The sequence below is a fragment of the Amblyomma mixtum genome, chromosome 2 (genome assembly GCF_055824585.1).
Source record: "Amblyomma mixtum isolate Tamu chromosome 2, ASM5582458v1, whole genome shotgun sequence".
NCBI lineage: Eukaryota > Metazoa > Arthropoda > Arachnida > Ixodida > Ixodidae > Amblyomma > Amblyomma mixtum.
Genome location: NC_143013.1, coordinates 116353848 through 116373113, shown reverse-complemented (window position 1 = coordinate 116373113; position 19266 = coordinate 116353848). Strand labels below are relative to the sequence as shown.

General features: G+C 46.4%; 1 protein-coding gene across 5 annotated transcripts in view; it reads left to right on the top strand.

The window, feature by feature from the left end:
• The first annotated feature begins 445 nt into the window (after positions 1-445).
• The window catches only part of LOC149360674 (thromboxane-A synthase-like), a 34684-nt gene continuing 15863 nt past the window's right edge, over positions 446-19266 (top strand). For 4 of the 5 annotated variants that reach the window (XM_089569374.1, XM_089569372.1, XM_089569375.1 and 1 more), the window contains exons 1-7: positions 446-498; positions 3222-3318; positions 5390-5442; positions 6457-6553; positions 13401-13526; positions 14755-14989; positions 16956-17095. In XM_089569374.1, the coding sequence (XP_089425500.1) occupies positions 446-498; positions 3222-3318; positions 5390-5442; positions 6457-6553; positions 13401-13526; positions 14755-14989; positions 16956-17095 (801 nt within the window). Of the gene's footprint in view, positions 499-3221; positions 3319-5389; positions 5443-6456; positions 6554-13400; positions 13527-14754; positions 14990-16955; positions 17115-19266 lie in introns of all 5 variants that reach the window. The other variant, XM_089569371.1, reaches the window with a different exon arrangement.

Below are 19266 nucleotides of genomic sequence, written 5' to 3'. Positions count from 1 at the left end.
AGTCCAGTAAGCACAAGGCTGGCCGAGTTGACAAGTATGATCGACACTGACAGCCAATTAGCAAGTTTAGACACAAAACAGCTTCATGGATAGTGGTATGCACAGCTGATGTCACAGCAAACTTATTGCGTTGAATCGTCACGGAATAACGCCCCCAAGTGGGCCCCTTCATGGTTCATAAACATAACTGGTGATTCGTTCACATGGGTGCAAGATTCCTTTTACACGTGAAAAGGCTGTGTAATTTCCCGCATGACCTGGTCATTATGCCTATGAAAAAAAAAAGAAGTGAAGTTCAAAACGGCCTTCACGGAAATGCAGGCCGCGGTTATGCAAGAGCCTAGTCCTTCACGTCCTCCTCTGTTTCTCTCTAGCGCGCCCTTTCAATTTTTCTAGTCATGTCGCTTGGTCTCATCTTTGCAGGATAAAAGCAATTATTCGCATCATGTGGGAGCTGGTCATCGCCACCGTGGTCCTCCTCATTGTGCGCTGGCTCATGTGAGTTCCTCCCCTTGCGTATTCATTCATTCATTCATTCATTCATTCATTCATTCATTTATTCATTCATTCATTCATTCATTCATTTATTGTACCCTTAAAGGCCCTTTTCGGGCATTACATAAGGGGGGGGAGGACAACAGTTGAAATACAAAGTAAAGAGAATAACAATGTTAACACAGTAAAATACAACGCAATGCAGTGCAAAAAGAAAAAAAAAACAAAAAAACTGGGATACACTGTTAAATGTTAAGTAGAAATACAAATTTAGCGAGAGTTCTCTGGAAAAACGTTGTTTCACCGGATGTGTCCCTAAGGTGTCACACCAAAGAAACACTCCTTTACATACCTACACCGTTCCCTGTATATCCGAGTCTTTGTTCTTTCATGGCATAGTGCTTGGTTGAAGCAAGACCACGGGTCGGCTGCTTACATGTTTGGGGATGCCGACTTTCTTTGCGCAGCTTCAGCTCAGCAGCTTACACAAAACAGTCTCCGTGCACGCATGCACTAACCTGCTTTGCATCTGAGATACAAATTAAAATATTCTAGTTTAAATAATGAAGAGGCACAACTACAGGCACCTCAAACTGCAGGCTTGCTTGTAGAGGACACTGTGAGTTGTAAAAAGTTACTGCAGATACTGTTATTGTAAAAAGAATAACATAATAGGACACTTGTTTAATTTCCCAAACGTTCTGCGTTCTATAGAGAAACTAGAAAAATAAGAAATAGTTTCCTGGCGTTCTTACAAATAACCTACGAATTCAAACACGTCGCTGACCTTTCATCAATTGTTCAGACGGTATGCGGTTTGTTTACGTGCTCTTTTCGACTTTTCCCACCGTTCTGGCTCAGTGGCTACTGATTCCGAGGTCGCAGGCTCGATCCCGGACACGGCAATTGTATTCCGATGAAGGCGAAATAAAAAAAAAAACGCCCGTGTGCTGGACGATGTCAGTGCACGTTAAAGAACTTCAGGCGGTCTAAATCAATCAGGAGAACTTTTCTATGGCGTTCCTCATGGTACATGAGTCGCTTGGAGACGATAAACTCCGCGATTCTTTATGGCTTAAAAAACAAGCGTTATTTCGGTAATTAATTTGCGAGATGAATCTTACTTCTTACACGAAAAGCGACCAAGCACTGCTGCTTCGCAAAAGTGTTCCAAACACTGTTATTCGAAATATTCTGAATGAACACTAGTTCAGCCCAAATATAACGAGCAGTGATGACGGCGCTTTCTTGTGAGCGCAGCAACTCATCTAAAAAGGGAAAGTCGTGAAGCAGTTTAGAACTGAAGTGTTTCGGCCACTAAGCAGTAAGTGGCAAACTTTTCTCAATAGCCTCGCATAGAGGTTCTTTCAAACTGCATGCTCTGCGTCTTGCATAGGGTAGATCTACAACGTGGTTAATAAGGTGCCCATTTTAATGTAACAAACGTACGCACGCAAGACACGGATAAAAACACAGCTATGAGCAGCATCACTTTCTGAAATAGGTTATCTTCCCTGTGTTTCGTGGAGAGCGCAGACCTCACCTGGAAACATTATCATTACAGCACCACGTGCAAACAAGATAATTTTCGTGTGGACAAGGGAAGGGCTTCAGAGTCGAAGGGGCGGGTTTTCCATAATCGCCAGATATGTAGTTATTGCGCAGCCGCGCTCAACAAGCTGCAAAATTCATCCGCTGTGTAGCTATCAAGCTTTGAACTGCGTATCTACATTGCTGATATCTGCCAGTTACCTGAGAAAAAAACGGATCCGGTTAGGGCACATAATTTTATCCAAGTTCTCGGCCAAGAACCTAATAAGTCAAACTTTTGTTCAGGTTGTGGTGGTGGTTGAACAATCGCAGAACGATTTGTCCCTCAATGCAACTCCAAGAAACTCCTTGGCCCAACAGGACACTCGACGAGATCTTCCTTTTGCTGTTACCCGTTACATAAAGCAATTAACCGTGGATGAAAATAACGAATAGCGTGGTACTAGAGCTGCTTTTACGCCACAGATATTTTGGTTTCCTCGCTTGCAATCATATTGTCACGTAGTGGTGACTGCAGTCCGGCGTACAGGAAAACAACGAGGATGTCTTCTAAACGGTACTCTTTATTTGGGCTGACTTGCGCCCGCAAGGAACTGAATCACTCGGCGGCGGCGTAGCAACAAGCGTGCTCGGCGGTCGTTGAACTGTATCCCCGCCGCTGTCAGCCGTGCTCTTTTTAAAGCTGATAGCGAACATTCGGGATAAAGCTTGGGAAGTTACTAGAACATTCTGGCGCAAAGTATAATCGGCTCCGCCTGGATGCGATCAGTCTAGATAAATCTAGGCGCGTCTTGCGTCACATACGAAGCGATAAAGCGGCGTGTCGGCAGCCTTGAAGCATGAACAAACAAACGCTACAAAACATTACAAAGATTCGCGGCAATATTTTAAAACCATTAGAAGAAAACGCGATTTCTGCGCCTCTAAGTGATTGCTCTCAAATAACCGCTGCGCCACCTCTTGTGCTGTTTCGAACAAATGCGTAGCGCATGCACGGGAAAGCTGATATATCCATTACCTCTGCAAATACCGCGCTCCTTTTCATTCATTTTAGCTTGCGAACAGTAAAAAGATTGTTTCCAAACACTCTTCAATTTTTTGCCTCACCCGCGTCATTGAGTAGGGCAGTACAAAATTTCATTCCGAAAGTGAAGAATTCCCCTTGTATTTTCCAGGAAAAGAAGAGAACATTTCAATTTCTTCCGAAGTCTGGGAATTCCCGGGCCAGCACCGAATATCATTTTTGGAAACATGCTGGAGATGTACAGGAAAGTAAGTCTATTCTTTCAAGGTATAATTTGCACCCGGTTACTAACCAGATCGCAGACACTGAAGCCCTGAGAAAAAAATATTTCGGAGAGAGGAATTTCAGTGCTTGTTTCCTGCGGTGTCCGGTGACGTGGACTTTAGGAACCCCATTTATTTGCTTTTTAAGGAATTCCGAAAACGTCCTCTCTTTAAGAATCACTAGGGCATGCGGGTAGAAGATTAGGAATTATAATGCTGCGCATCCGAAATTACTGCTTTGAAACGCGAAATTTAGCGACACCTGTAGGCGTAGCGCTCGTGAAGCAGCAGGCTTTGTTATTGCCGACTTCCCTACCTTATCTCAGCGAGAGAGAGCGCTCGGCGGCCCGTTCTGTCCGGTGTTTTTACGTCACCCCCTTCGCAACGGCTACAGTCTTTGCCAAAAGTAACCGAGCAACAGGTTCTTGCTTCTCAAACGTATAACAGAGCATTTACAGCAGCCCTAAAGACCGAACGGTGCCATAACGTAAGGACAAGGTCTCACCTTTCTTTACACAGAATCAGAGCTTAAGGGCTGCCATGAGTGCCTCGCTACGCGGCTAAGAAACGAACCAGCTGTGCCGGGTTACTTTTGGCAAAGACTGTACCTCCAGTATGGAACGGAACCCATCCTCGGCATTCAGCCATTAACTACTTCATAGGTATTATTGATATGCGCGCTTTTCCCTTTGTTCAGAAAAGTTTTCCTCTTCAAAGATAATCAAGTGGGCAATTCCTGAATCAGTGTTGAAGTTTAAAGCGAGTGTTCCCTTTCATATACGACTTATACCTGTCCGATGTAAATAGTGCAATTCCCCACTCCCAAGCATCAAGGCTTGGGAGTGGCTTGGGAGTGCAATTCCCCACTCCCAAGGCTTCCGCATTTGTCGCCACTGTCTCAACATACCGCGCTTGTCGTGACACGCGCTCTGCTCTCGGCTTCTCATCTGCGGTCGCCAACGCTCCGCATACCGCGCTTGCTTAACACCGCCGAGAACACGGAGGAAGCGTGAGCACGACCTGCTCTCCCTGATGCCCAGATCGCTACTGTGAGATGGTGGCCATGGTGATGTCGAGTGGGAAAGATCCAGCAGAAGCGAGCCTGGCGTGAAAGGCGGGTGTACGAAGGCCATCTCGTGCATGCTTCCTGACGCATCTTCACGTGAAGCGCGTGATTCGGAATCCATACGTAGGGCACTTCTGAGGCTCCCCTATGACGCCTCTCGCGATCTGAAACTGTTATCCTAAACGCGACAAATTGATCTAAAATCTTGCAGCTCATATTGAATACGGTTCCTCCTGCTGTCGCGGCGGATTCCAGTGGCGGTACTAGAGCTGGGCCCAAGTTAAGGCTTTCTTTAAGGTCGGTCATGGCCCGAAAGTAACAGCACGAACGCGAGAACCGGACACGCTGTACACACACACACAGCGCTCTGTGTGTGCGATTCTAGTGGTCGTGGTATCCTCTTAGCGCTGCGACCAACCTCAACGCGAACAATGAACTCGACAGAACCTCGATCCTTGTGAGATTTCTCAAAAGCCTGACGCTGTGGTCGCTCTGGGGATTCGTATCAGCGGCCGTAATCTTACAGCTGTCCATTTGCCGTTGTCCATTTCGCGTCCATATAGCCATCTGTGATTGGTCACTATATGAACATAAAACTGACCGGACATGCGTGATCGGGTGATCAGTCTTATCTGAAATGACCCTGGCAAGTGAAAAACCTTCATGAAGGCATAAGCATTCTGGCATCTTCATTCGTGTAAAACATCGGCAACCGATTCTGTTCACTTTCTAGGCTTATAACCAAACATTAATATGTCGCCCAAATCGAGCCAAATATCTGAGCCAGTGCGATTTAAAAGAAAACATTTAAATTTCTTTGAAACATAAACCTTTCAGCGCGCGGAATTGTGGTACTGGGCGCTCATTCCTATAGGAATAAGAAAATGTCCAGTGTGCACCGGCAGATCCCATAATCTTCCTGCTTCATATTCTTACTAATATGCGGTCTTTGCATGCACGTAACTTTTCTCTGCACTTGTCCTCTTCCAGTCTCCGGCCAAGGCTTATCGGGAATGGATTGACACGTATGGCGACGTTGTTGGGTATGAGTTTTTCCATGCCTTGACTCCGTTCATCACAATTGTGCATTCAGTGCGGCAGCCGAAATTTCGTGCAACAAATTTCGTTGCATGGTATATATTTCTCGGTTCTCAGGTTTTATGGTTGTTGTATGAATGGTCAACGAACCTGAACACTTGGATAAAGAATAACTGTTCACAAAGGCCCGAAAAAGTACTTTGAAATGAAAAATTTCGTATTGCTGTTGGTTGACAGTGTTTCATTGCATGTCAGATGGGAAAAAAAAAAGATTACGGTGTTCCTGGTTGATTCGTAAATCAAGCTACGTGAACCCCTGCTACGTGCAGCACCCGAAAAGTGTTACGAAGCGTTTGAGGGAGTCATAACTGTGCGCCCCACTCAATAACGGAAAAGACTGCGTGAACCTCGAAGAGTGGGGTGCCTACTGGGTGTGGTCACGAGATCAAGGGTGAACGTACGCCTGACTCGAAGACAACGAAGGTAGCGCGAGGCGCTTGGAGAGTGGAACGGGTGGGAAGTCCAAGGATGTACTTATGACACATCTAGCTGTAAGAATTTTATCTTTGCTTCCGAATAAAATGGCAGCAATCGCCTTCGAAATTCCGCCGTAAGGTCTGGCTCCGTCTTACTATTTACTGCCTTATGCTGAGCTAAGAGTTACTGGCTCTTTTATCAACCGCACAATTCGAACTTGAATAATGACCAATAAAGAATTCGAATTTAAATGTATGCCGGCCGAATGTACCCAGGCCGCGACTCAGATATCTTACCTCTGTATTTCAGCCCTCCTCCCACCCACCTTCCCTTGCCTTCGGCAATTCTTTAGCACTGTCACTGATTTTGAAGGCCTCGCCCGTGTTCCTTGCCAACAAGCTTTTCGCCTTCTCATCTAAAATCTCCGCGTGTTTCTTTTGCGTTCTTCCTTTAGACCTCGCTTCTTGCATGATGTCTAGACCGATGTGCGGAAAATTCTCACAACCAAACAACGAGTGGCTTTTATCTGCCTGTTCTCGCAGGTACTTCAACGGCTATCGGCCAGTGATCCTGGTTGCGGATCTCGACCTACTGCGACAGATCCAGATTAAGGACTTCAATGACTTCACGGACAGAGGCGTGAGTCTTGCATATAAATTAACCACCACCGAGAAATACGTGGCTGACCGACAAAAAAACGACCCATTACTACCATGCGGCATTAGGACGCTTGACGAAAAAACGAAAAACTACGCAGCTCCGTCGCAGTTTCATTATTAGTAAAAATCGGTCATGCAGCCTTTTCCTGGTAATGTTCATGTTTGTCCGGCAGTAAAAGACAGATTAAATTCAGAGGAAATTTAATTTTAAAATTTTGCTGCCGCTCGATTAAAACTAGTGACGTCAACTGCGAAAAGGCCTCAGGGACCACCGCTGGTTATTGAACAGTGGTGCACCCTAGCCTCAGGGCTCCGCGCAGGCATATATTTTGACGCACTGTAGTGTGCTTGCGAAAAACAGGCGATTGTGGCGACACCTGTATTCAATATTTTAGCGTTTTTTTTCAATGAAAGTAGCGCCTTTATCACTAGAACGCGGTAATGTATATACAAAGGTAAACCTCAGTTTATCTGCAGAGCCCGTTTATAGAGAGTAAAGATTGCGCATGCACTAGCTTTGATAGCGATTTGCATGTCAAGCATGTTTTCTTTTCTGAAACTCACGGAAATTGAACCATTGTTCTCGTATGCAAAATACTGTCACGCACTTTGAGTCGACGCCGAAATGCAGGAGAAAAGTTTAGAAGTAGCCTTGTCGTTCTGAGCTTTGTACCTTCGCCGGAGGGCATTGTAAATCAATGCCTGGTTTGGTTTGGTTTATGGGGTTTAACGTCCCAAAGCGACTCAGGCTATGAGAGACGCCGTAGTGGAGGGCTCCGGAAATTTCGACCACCTGGGGTTCTTTAACGTGCACTGACATCGCACAGTACACGGGCCTCTAGAATTTCTCCTCCAAAGAAATTCTAGCCGCCGCGGCCGGGATCGAACCCGCGTCTTTCGGGTCAGCAGCCGAGCACCGTAACCGCTGAGCCACCGCGGCGGCGTAAATCAATGCCTCAGTACGTACATAGTAAGTCACAGTTTCGGCGGAGGTAGCGGGATAGCCCAAGAGGATCTCCCTGGCCGTTTTCAGAGCCACAGACTCTCTGAATTAGCATAACAAGAGTTAGCTATGCCTCAAGACGGCGACGCTGGGCGAGCAGCACCCTCGGTGAGCGACTGGCATGCAGCATCATTGCGAATGACGGACCTTTGCTGGAAAATTAGATGAATACGCCATAGAGTGGCTCACATAATGCCAGCGGCTGAGCTGTATAATCGATGGGATGCTACGGCTAACCTAGCCAACTTCGGATTTTTTTTGAAGCAATTGCACTGGTTTATTTCGACAACCAGAACCCTACGTGCGACCACTTTAACAATGAAACCAAAAAGTGCTTCAGTGACGGATCCGCCAAAAAGAAACACGTGAAGCAAACCTTGCTACAGCGGGCACAAGTACCTAAAGCGGGCACAAGTACCTAAAAGTTGTGCAAGTTAGTGAACTCACGGATGTCTGAAGAAGATGCAGTTGGTCCTCTGCTTTAAAGGAATTCCTGATGTTGCCTATACTTTACTAATAAGCAAAAAATTTAAACGCCATCACTGACGTCATCAGGCACTGTAGAACGTTCAGAGCCTTGAAGGTCTGTCACATCCCCCGGAAATTTGGGCGACTCGCTAACGTCACTTCCGTCGTGAGTGTTGATATCATTGCTCTCATGTTGATGGCTGACATGATTCGCCGAACTGAGCGTGAGAAACTGCTCTGGCACCAAGACACTCTGAGCCGTGAAGAGCCACATGTCGGCTAGAAACTGCAGGCAGGGCACGCGATCCCGTCCACTTCTTCGGTTGCGGCTAGCGGTGCGCCGTACTTGGACGACGGCACAAAATGCGATCCACCCTCTGCCTACTTGCCAATGGTAAGAAGGACAACCTAGACAGACGAGTTGTCCGCCAGCCGTGAAGGTTAACTATCTCGTTGTTCCTCTGCGCTATTATCTCGCTGCTTCTTTAAATGATTAGTTAAATTGGGCAAAACGTTACCACGTGCTCCTTTTCTGAAGAGCATTCAAAAATATTTCATTTCGTCAAACGCGTAGAAATTGGTCTTCTTTTACAACAAGCCATACAAAGTGCCATTCAGTACAAAATGCCCTTAAAGGAATCCTACAACGCTGTTTCAACAGCGTAAACAAATCTTCTTTACTGTTGGAGCATCCGGGCACGAGCTGATCAGGTGAATATTACTCCGCGCGCAATAAGTAGCGTAGAATCTCACTTGAAAGTTGGTTTTCTATTTAATTCGCTTTAAATGCCTACATCCTTTCACTGTGCTATATGCGTCACAAAATGACGGCCACAGTGACGTCCTTGCATACGTTCAATATGTTTACGAAAGTCTGTTGGCCAGATACGTTCGGGAGTAACGTGAACGTCACGCTGCTACTACAGCGAAACAAGATCTAAAGTAACGAACGGAGGAACCGTGCAGCGTCGGCAGCCCGGCCAGTCACATTGAAGCAGTTTCATCACGATGTAAATAAGAGAAACAAAAAAGAAATGGCGGTCTGATTACGTCAGTGATTACGCTTCGCTCAGCGAGGCCAGTGGGGGGGGGGGGGGGAGGGGGGTGGCACTAACTGTTTAGTTTTGTTTGGTTCACGGGGATCTAACGTCCCAAAAGCAACTCAGGCTATGAGGGACGCCGTAGTGGAGGGCTCCGGAAATTTTGACCACCTGGGGTTCGATAACGTGCACTGACATCGCACAGCACTAGCATTTCGCCTCCATCAAAATGCGAACGCCGCGACCGGGATCGAACCGGCGTCTCCGGGTCAGCAGCCCAGCACCATAACCACTGAACCACCACGGCGGGGCCACCTACTGTTTAGCATGCTAAGAATACAACCAGAAGGAAAGGAACAAAGAGACCGAGGGACGAATTTCGATTGTCGATATATCCGCTCCTACACAGAAAACTTCCACCTAAAGGATATTCGTGAAACAGTGTATTTCAAAACTCAATGCATTCCGCACCACGTTTCTTTAACATTTCTTTAGCAAGACCTCTTTAAAAGTTTCTCGGCTTCCCCGTGATGCATCTGCATGAAAATTGTTCGCAAATCTTTACTAACCGAGGAATGACTTCCGCGCGTTGCACAGACTAAGCAGTGATCGCCACGATAAGCCGCGGATTTCTAAAACCAGAAATAACTGTTCCAGCTTTCCACCAATGGTTGTGTAATATGTCCTCCCGAGCACGAGCGTCAGCCGTCTGGACGCAGAACCAAAGCACCTCAAAGCGGCCGCACCGCGAAATAGCTTGAAGGGAGGGAAGTGGCCTACACTCTTGCGCAGAGTCGTTAGGCGTCTAGTGTCATTTCTGATAGCGGGCGTGACACAAACACTGGAAGAAGAAGAAATGGCAGCTAGGCGAAGGAGAAGGAGGCCTGAGTACGTATTTGCAGAGTGGGTACCGTGAATAGCCTCAAACATAGCAGTTCTCATAAAAAGTTATTAAGAACTGCTTAAAAAGTCTTCTAATAGCATTGTCTTTGCGTTTTCATACCGGCCACGTCTGTCCACGGGATGGAGGCTAAAGCTGAAAGCACTCTGCGAAGTTTTTCTTGTTGTCATTAACCGACTGGGCGCTGACAACTTGCGGATCTTGAATTATACGGCATTCTATTCATGTCTTCAGGGACATCGAGTTTTCAACGCGTCCGTGAAGTATGCTGTCCACTGGTCACACTTGCGCGCATATATGTCCCGTGGCCAAGAAACAAGTCAACTTGCCGTAGGTTGGCCCCCTAATGAACCATCATGAGAATCTAATAGTGACTGCCGACACTACCATGCTCAGACCACATAACCGCTTGTACAGTCGCCCGATAAATTTCACTCTGCAGTAAGCTGATCATTGATCTTTTACAAATATATTTAAAAACACAGACTGCTGGATTTGAATCCAGCCACTTTACGTTCGGGCATCTTTCTGTAAGAGTAGTGAGCAGAAAAGGGAAGGGAAAAGGGGGGTCTTTATGACGTATATGACTCAAGCTAACAGTCACCGAAAGCAAGAAGCGTAGGTGGTTGGTTTCGGCAAATGTTCGCATATATTTATCTGAAGGTTGGTTAATTCCGCTGCCTGACTCATGTCGTGGGCTGATACTATCGGTAACCCATGGGTGAACACCTCCCGCGCGTTACCAGAAACCGAAGTTATGTTTCCTTGAGGCCACACAACTTTGTCTTTATGAACGACAGTGATTGCATATAAACGCATAAATGTATTGCACCCCTAAATACCCCCCGTGACCTCATCTTTCGACAGCCTTATTAATTTATTCTTAAACCTACATTTAGTCCTGAGCGCATTACTGTAGGGGAGAGTAAAGTTCACAGGTTCTCTTTCCTTCTTCTTTGCACCAGAGGTGCCCCGGCAGAGACGGTTGGTAACTCGGACTGAAGTTTATTTCTTCGCACCAGGGGTGCCCCGTCAGAGACGGTCTTGTGATCAGTTGAGATGCAGGGATAAAAAAGGGAATAACTGAAGGTTTATATACAAATATTTACAGAATATACAAGTTAGATACAAGTTTAGGCACTCGAGACAAATTAAAGAGCAAAGGACCAACAACAAAAAGGTGGAACTGGCTGCCCCTACTCGGCATAGCCGAAGATGCATAGCACCTGACCTTAGCACAGAACCCCGCTTCCGGCTCCGGGGCCCGGTTTTAAAGCCCTAAAGGCCCGGCCCACATTTCGTAGCTTCCAATCATGTTGTGCTGCTCACATGATTGCTTTACCGAGAGCGTGGCCAGCCCTCCAGCTTCCGTAGGGCAAAACGCCCTTTCCACAAACACAAACGCACGGTCGTGCCACCACGTGCGGAGTCGAACATTCTCTCCGCCACAAAATAAAAAAAAAACACAAATATACATTCGTGCCAGCACGTGCGCGAATCGGTGGTAACGCGGGGCGGGGGAACACCCGTAATTCCCGGCGCGTTCGCGAGCGGCCGCGTTCCAAGAAAAGAGACGCTTCGCTTTAAGCGCCTCCAGCCGCGTTCCGATGACCCCGCGTACACTACCGATCCCTTACACGCCCTTCCCAAGATTCTACAAAGGGCTCAAATGCCACTTTTAGAATTACAACAAAGAAGGGATCGGTACGGGTCACAAAACCACCCTCTGGGTGACATCCCGCAGCTACACCAGCACTGGCATCAACAAAACAAAAAGCAAAAAAATGCACATGGGCACCAACACAACATTAGGCAAAATGCTACGGGGCACACACAAAACATAAGCAAACATAAGAAAAATGCACACTCAAATACGCACAGTGGCATGCCTGCCGTGCGCCGTAACACGGCGTCCAAGTTGGTGGGTTGCACTCAGTTCGCCACCTCCAAGAACACACCCTCGTCCTGCTCGCGAACGAGCGCACACACACACAGACACTCGCAACTGGAGCGTTCAGTAGCACTGACATGGGGTCCGTTAGCGGCCACGTGAGCGCCCTTGGTCGCACCGAGCGTCCCTATGTTCGTTCGAGCCCCCACGTGTCTCAATCGACACGATTAACACCTAATGGTCGCTATACTCATTAGGCTGGCGCCACAGCGGGGCGAGAGCTCAAAAGCTGGTGCCCTCCAGGGTCAAAGACGTCCCGGTCCTTGATGGGTCCAAACCCCTGACTACACGACGCACCTGAGGGCCCGCTCTCTCTGGCGCGCCGGTACGAACCGCGTGCTTGAGACCGTCTCTGACGGTCTCAAGATGTGCTGACACGCAGGGATAAGAAAGGGAATAACTGAAGATTTATATACAAATATTTACAGAATATACAAGTTAGATACAATGGCAAAAAGACAAACAACCAAAAGGCGGAACTGGCTAATACTAGGGGAGGCCCCTACTCGGCGTAGCCGAAGATGCGTAGCATCTCACCTTAGCGCAGAACCCCGCTTCCGGCTCCGGGGCCCGGTTTTAAAGCCCTAAAGGCCCGGCCCACATTTCGTAGCTTCCAATCATGTTGTGCTGCTCACATGATTGGTTTACCGAGAGCATGACCAGCCCTCCAACTTCCGTAGGGCAAAACGCCCTTTCCACAAACACAAACGCACGGTCGTGCCACCACGTGCGGAGTCTAACATTCTCTCCGCCACAAAATAAAACAAAAACAAACACAAATATACATTCGTGCCAGCACGTGCGCGAATCGGTAACGCGGGGCGGGGGAACACCCGTAGTTCCCGGCGCGTTCGCGAGCGGCCGCGTTCCAAGAAAAGAGACGCTTCGCTTTGAGCGCCTCCAGCCGCGTTCCGATGACCCCGCGTACACTACCGATCCCTTACAGGGAGTATGTTACAGAAATAGTGCCAAGAGAACAAAAACGACGCAAGGGTACTAAACGTCAAGCAAACAGAGAAAGAAGAAATGAAAGAAGACAAGTAAAAAAGAAAGAGTATAGGAAGGGAGAACGAAACAAGGATGAGAAGAAAGACTGAAATATTGACAGAAATAAAGAAAGGAAGAGAGAACGAAAGAAACAAAATAAAGAAAGGAAGAAAGAAAGAGAGAGAGAGAAAGAAAGAAAGGAAGAAAGAAAGAAAGGAAGGAAGGAAGAAAGGAAGGAAGGAAGGAAGAAATAAAGAGAGAGAGAGAGAAAGAAAGAAAGAAAGGAAGAAAGAAAGAAAGAAAGAAAGAAAGAAAGAAAGAAAGAAGGAAAGAAAGAAAAAGAAAGGAAGAAAAAAGAATGGAGTAGCAATGTAATTCTGTTGTGATGCCTGGCCACTGTCTTCATTTGGCGTCGGGCGCTTTCTGTGACATTTGGCACCTTTTTTCATGCAGCTAACTGCACTTTCCTCCCTACAGCTGCTGTTCCAGGCCAAACGCCCTGCAAGCCCCCACAACAAGAGCCTCCTTCAGTTGACCTCCACGCGCTGGAGGGAAGTGCGCAGCGTCCTAACACCTTCTTTTACCACCAACAAGCTTAAACTTGTAAGTGCTGATGACAACGATGCCGTCAGTATCGTTCGTGTCCTCTTCACTAAACCTGGTGTGCTCAAAACAATTGTTTGGTTGGTGTTCACCTTATCTCCACTTCGCCTTATTGAAACAACGACATTTTGATAACCTTCTCAATTTCACGAGTGCAAAGGCGCGGGTTACCCCATGACACATTGTTCCCTGGAGCAGTTTGCCTCTATAAACTGACTAGAACATTCCACAATACTTCTAATACACCCGTATCTGTAAATGTCATTAACGTGCTCGTTCAGCAAGACGAATACTTGAGGAGTAATAAACTCATCGCTAAATAGGTACACTGCCGTGCCTTTGTAATTTATTTTCATTCAGGCACACATATGCTAGAGGCCCTATAGGAATACTCCTTAGATTGCGGTTTTTTCGTAAATGTTAAGCATGTTTAAGCATGATAATCTTGATCCTCTCGACTGCGTTTATTACACAAGTCTCACTTTTAATCAAAGCAAATAAATTCCTTGTTGTTCAACGAGCGCGTTTCAACAAAACGCGAATGTTGAGACCTGTAGTGTCGAAACGCACTCCTCAGGTCGGGCACGTAAAGAAAGTGCTTGGTGGCTGCAGTATATTACTATTACATTTATACATTCAACATCCTGCTAACCTAGCACACTTCAAATAGGCCTCACCGCTGCTTACCAACCAGACAGGCTATCTGAATATGAATTAGCGTCTCTTCAAAAATCACTCACTTAGCACGAGCAAACCATGCACGTGCGCCCTCCGTTCATATGCATACGTACGCGCAGATGGCCGCATTCGGGTAGTTTCTAAGCCGGCCTTTTCATTTGGAAGAGCACTCCTCAATAATAGTTATCTTTCAATGAGCAATCATTAGAAGCCGCTGGGGACGAAAATGCGTCCTCGGTCATATTATTTCTCCATTGGCTGGATTGAAGTGACGTAGCCAGACCGGGCATACCCACTTGTTCAAATGAAATCACGTAACCGATTGAAGTGGCGTCCCTAAACCAGCAGTGACGTTACTTCCCGGAAAGGCATTGCCAACTTCTAATGCTATTGCATTGCCAACTACCGCAGTTATGCGTCCCTGTGAGTTGTTTGCTGAACGGTTGCGCAATTTCCTGAGCCCTAGCCATTTCTTTTTCAACGTTCGACTGATAAGATCTATTTTCTCGTGCCACTTACCACACATCCTACTGTTGCTTCCGCTTCCAAGATGTCTCCGGGCATCATCTCAGCCGTGGAGAAGTTGGCCTCCAGGATCGAGCAGAAAGCAGAGACGGGCGAGGAGTTCGAGGCAGGAGAGATGTACGCGGCGCTAGCCCTGGACGTGATCTGCAAGAGCGCAATGGGCATCGACTACAACCTGCAGGAGCAGCCCAGGCACCGCTTCTTGGTCTGCTGCAGACTCCTGTTCGGATGTGCTTTCTCCTTCATCGCCGTGTTGCTCAGTACGTAGGAAGGCATCGTAGTTACCGTCCCTATGTTCACTTATTCACCTCTAAGTAGGAAGAAATTTTTCAGTTTGCGTTTGCATTAGAACGCTTATGTTGTGAGAACGTGTCCGTCCGCCCGTCTGGAGCATCGGTTTGCCGGTGACGAAGTGGAGAGAGGGCAAGCGTGGGAGGCAACGGGTAGCGGGTGAAGGGGAGGGTATACAGTGTGTCACTCGGTGATTCAGGAAAGAGATCAAGGGACCCGCTCGCACGGTTTGAACTCGTTAGCGGCAGTGGCTGCTCTTCCCGAGGATAGTACTAATGATGCTTTTCTGTTCATGCACATTTTTTTTCTTCGTCTTTTTCCTTTACTTATGCAACGTTCTTGTTTTTTTCGGGCTTTTTCCGGCATGTACTTTCACTTATCACCGGTGTCTCATACAGTTCAATTAGATTTGTTTTTATTTTCCTTGTACAAGCCGATCTGACTTTGTAAACAAAGCATTTCTGTATTTTGATTTGGGCGGTTCTTATGCCGCTCTGCCATTATTTTATTTTATTTTTTTCTTCTCCTCTCTTCTTTTGTTTCTTGAATTTTTTGTATTCTGGGAAGCTGGGAACTAGTCAAGCTGAATTTTCAGCTTTTTTTCCCGCACTCCGTCACTTCCTGAGTGAAATAAAGAATTTATTATTATTATTATAACGCGTACTCTGTCGCGTCAATCACACTGATCGTCCGTATTTTTTTCAGCGTTCTTAACACCTCCACTCGAGTTTCAAACATTTTTATTTTATTTATTTAAACATACTGAAGGGCCTTTTCGGGCCCATTCAGGAGTGTTTACAATGCATCATTGTGATTAAACTGAGGAAAAACAAAAATAAAAAATGCAGAGATGTTCTCTGATCCAAACACAAAAAGAATAGGAGAGAATTAAACATAAAAGTCAATTTTCTCGATATAATTAGGAAATAATTTCATGGACGTACACTTCACCGCATCTTCAGGCAATTTATTTCAATAGGATATAGCATCTCGAAACAGGGAGTACTTGTGGTTACTGGTTGACGCGACTGACTGGTTGACGGAGTGTTTTACTATGGTTAGTTCTCGACGAGTGTTTGAAAGGAGAGTGTAAGTATTGCGAATTTGTTATATTGAAGTGGCCGTGAAGAAGTTGGAACAAAAACTTTAATCTTGAAATGATTCTTTGCTGTGACAGGCTTTGTAAATTTGATTGAATTACTAGACTGGTAGCGCTAGTTTGGCGGGAATACTTTTAATAGTCAACGCTTATTGCTAGCGTTTAGATCCGCTCTAATTTGAATTAATCGCTGCGTAAAGACTGGCGAGTTGGCCCGGCGTCGTGTCTGATTGGCCACTAATCTGCATCCGTTCTTAAGAGCATGCTTTTTTGCGAAAACTCAAACTTGGTGCTGAGGAAATTTCATGTTCAGGAAAGCGTTAAGCTGAGGCAGATGTCCAGAGGCCTTTGAAGTCCTTTGAGGGGATAAGGCCTTAGTCAAGCTGCGTACGCAGCTTTTTGCCTTATCTCCTTCATTATATTTGATGGAAAGACCAATAAACAATAAAACAATCACTTACAAACCCGTGTATTCAAGGGATGTGTTGGACGATGTTTGATATTAAGTGCTTTGGCATTGATAACCATCTCTACCAAACGGAATCACTTGCTTCGGCGCTGAATCTTCAAGTCGAGTGAGTTATCGACGTACACGTTATGAACCAGCCGTTATAATAAAGCAACGTCGCATTTTAAAGTAACTTGCATGGAAGCTATAATCTACTCGTCAAGCCTCGTAATAATCTTTGCTGGTGACTTCGCGCATGCGCTCATCAATAACGCTCATTTCCTTTTCTCTTTCCTGTGCAACTTTTTTCTCACATGGCTGACTAGAATTTGCACCAACGTCCAAAACGTGTTCTCCGTTACCAGATTCATATTATTTTCGCCCGCAGCCGCGTTCCCAGGGTCCGCAGGCTTCCTGCAGTTCATCAACTTTCGCCTCCTTCGCTGGCAGAACAACGGTGTGCACCCCTTCGTCGAGGTGCAGGAAAAGTGCAAGCGCATTGTTGAGCAACGACAGGTTGACTCATCGGTAAGTAGCTACGTACCTGGTCCTGATCAATGTAGCTCCATAACTTTGCATCAACTCGCCAGATAAAAACTGGAGGGTACACTTATCCTCTGCCTTAAGGGTATGACGCGATAGTGGAATGGGTTTTTTATTTTTATTATTTCCAAATACTGTTAGCCCTTGCTGGCTGTTACAGGGTGGGAATGGTATAATCAGTCAGTAAAACACAGTTCCAGCTCTTTTACAAAAGTTTCAAGTGAACAAGTTTTGTTGAATACGTGTCGGTCAAGGTTATTCCATTCTATAATTCTTTTAGGCAGAAACGAAAACTTATAGACATCAACTCTCGGCATGTATGACACAACTGCGAAGGGACGGTTAGTACGCGATGACAGTCTTCCGGGTGGTCGCAAGTGCAAGCTGGAATCCAGATTGAACATATTTTGACAAAGCTGATAAAAAAACTTTAGCCTAGCAATTTTGCTGAGAATAGCCAATGTTGGTAACTGTGCTCGTAATAGGGTTAATTCCCATATATGCATATCATTCTCAACTTTGCATTCATAGATCCCTGGGGGTCTTCACACCACTCCTAGCGCAGTGGTGCAGTGCTTAAGCAATGCGCCACTATATTGCGGTGGCAGTTGCTGCCACCGATGGTCCTTGTGCTACCCAGGCTGCTCTTCCGCAGCGATCAATCATTAAGTTAGGTACTACCTGCCACGTTGGGCAGTATTCTCGCAATCCAGTGGCCAGGCTGTGATGACGCCACAATGTCACGTGACCCAGGCGGCCCAGGGTAATTTTCGTGGATATTTCGGTCACGGTCACCGACCCCGATGACGACACCAGATTTTCTGCGACACGAGGTCCTCAACGCTCTCCCGTTAAACCTTCATGCATATTTTATGTCGCACAGTGTTAAGCAGCGTGCAGCGGTTATTTAGAGCAAGCGAAGAAGCCGCCCTATCCTGCCAATTGCGCCATTTATGGGGAGAACTGATTTCTTTTTCATATTTTCGCGTGTTGGTGCTGTGCAATGCCTGCGAGCCACATCAGTTGGTGTTCCGCTCTGCGTTCAGTGCCAATTGTCGCGCCAACAAGTCCCCTGAGCTTTCTATTTTAATGCATTAGCATTAGAACGCCCATTATCGCAAAAAGCGTCCAGCGTTGGCTTTTAAAAAAGCCTTGGCTGGTAGGAGGCAAACGGGACAGGAGGAAGTCCCCCTCGCTATTTTCATCGGAGAGTAGAGGGTAGAGGGAAATGTAAGGCTCGCTCTCCCCTTTCAGCTTAGAGGATAGAGGGCGAAGAACGGTGGGAGAAAGAAGAGGGAAGGTTAAGAGGCGAGAGGTGACGAGAGGGAGGTCGCCAATGAGAGTCAAGGTTATCTTGGCCAGTTATCATGATCATGTTCCTCGTTTTTCTATGTGTGTACCTGTTCCGTTGACGGTTGTTCCATCTGCTGTGCTACTGTATACTTTCGCCATTTATTCCCGTATTCAGTTAATATTCCTAACATCTATTTTTTCTTTCTTTATTTATGTGCTTCTATTTGCTGTTCCTCACTCACTTAGGACAAGAACTGCAAAGCATGATCAATCAGTTAGACAGGCAGCGCAGAACGGTGGGACTAAGAATTAACATGCAGAAAACCAAAGTAATATTCAACAGCCTAGCAAGGGAACAGCAGTTCGCTATTGGTAGCGAGGTGCTGGAAATAGTAAGAGAATATGTCTACTTAGGGCAGGTAGCGACCGCAGATCCGGATCATGAGAGGGAAATAACTAGAAGAATAAGAATGGGGTGGAGCGCATATGGCAGGTTCTCTCAGATCATGAATGGTAGCTTACCAATATCCCTGAAGAGAAAAGTATACAACAGCTGTATCCTACCGGTACTCACCTATGGGGCAGAAACGTGGAGGCTAACAAAGAGGGTTCAGCTTAAGTTAAGAACAACGCAGCGAGCTATGTAAAGGAAAATGATAGGTGTAACGTTAAGAGATCGGAAGAGGGCGGAGTGGGTGAGGGAACAAACGCGGGTTAATGACATCTTAGTTGAAATCAAGAGGAAGAAATGGGCTTGGGCAGGGTATGTAATGCGAAGTCAAGATAACCGCTGGTCCTTAAGGCTAACGGAGTGGATTCCAAGAGAAAGCAAACGTAGCAGGGGACGGCAGAAAGTTAGGTGG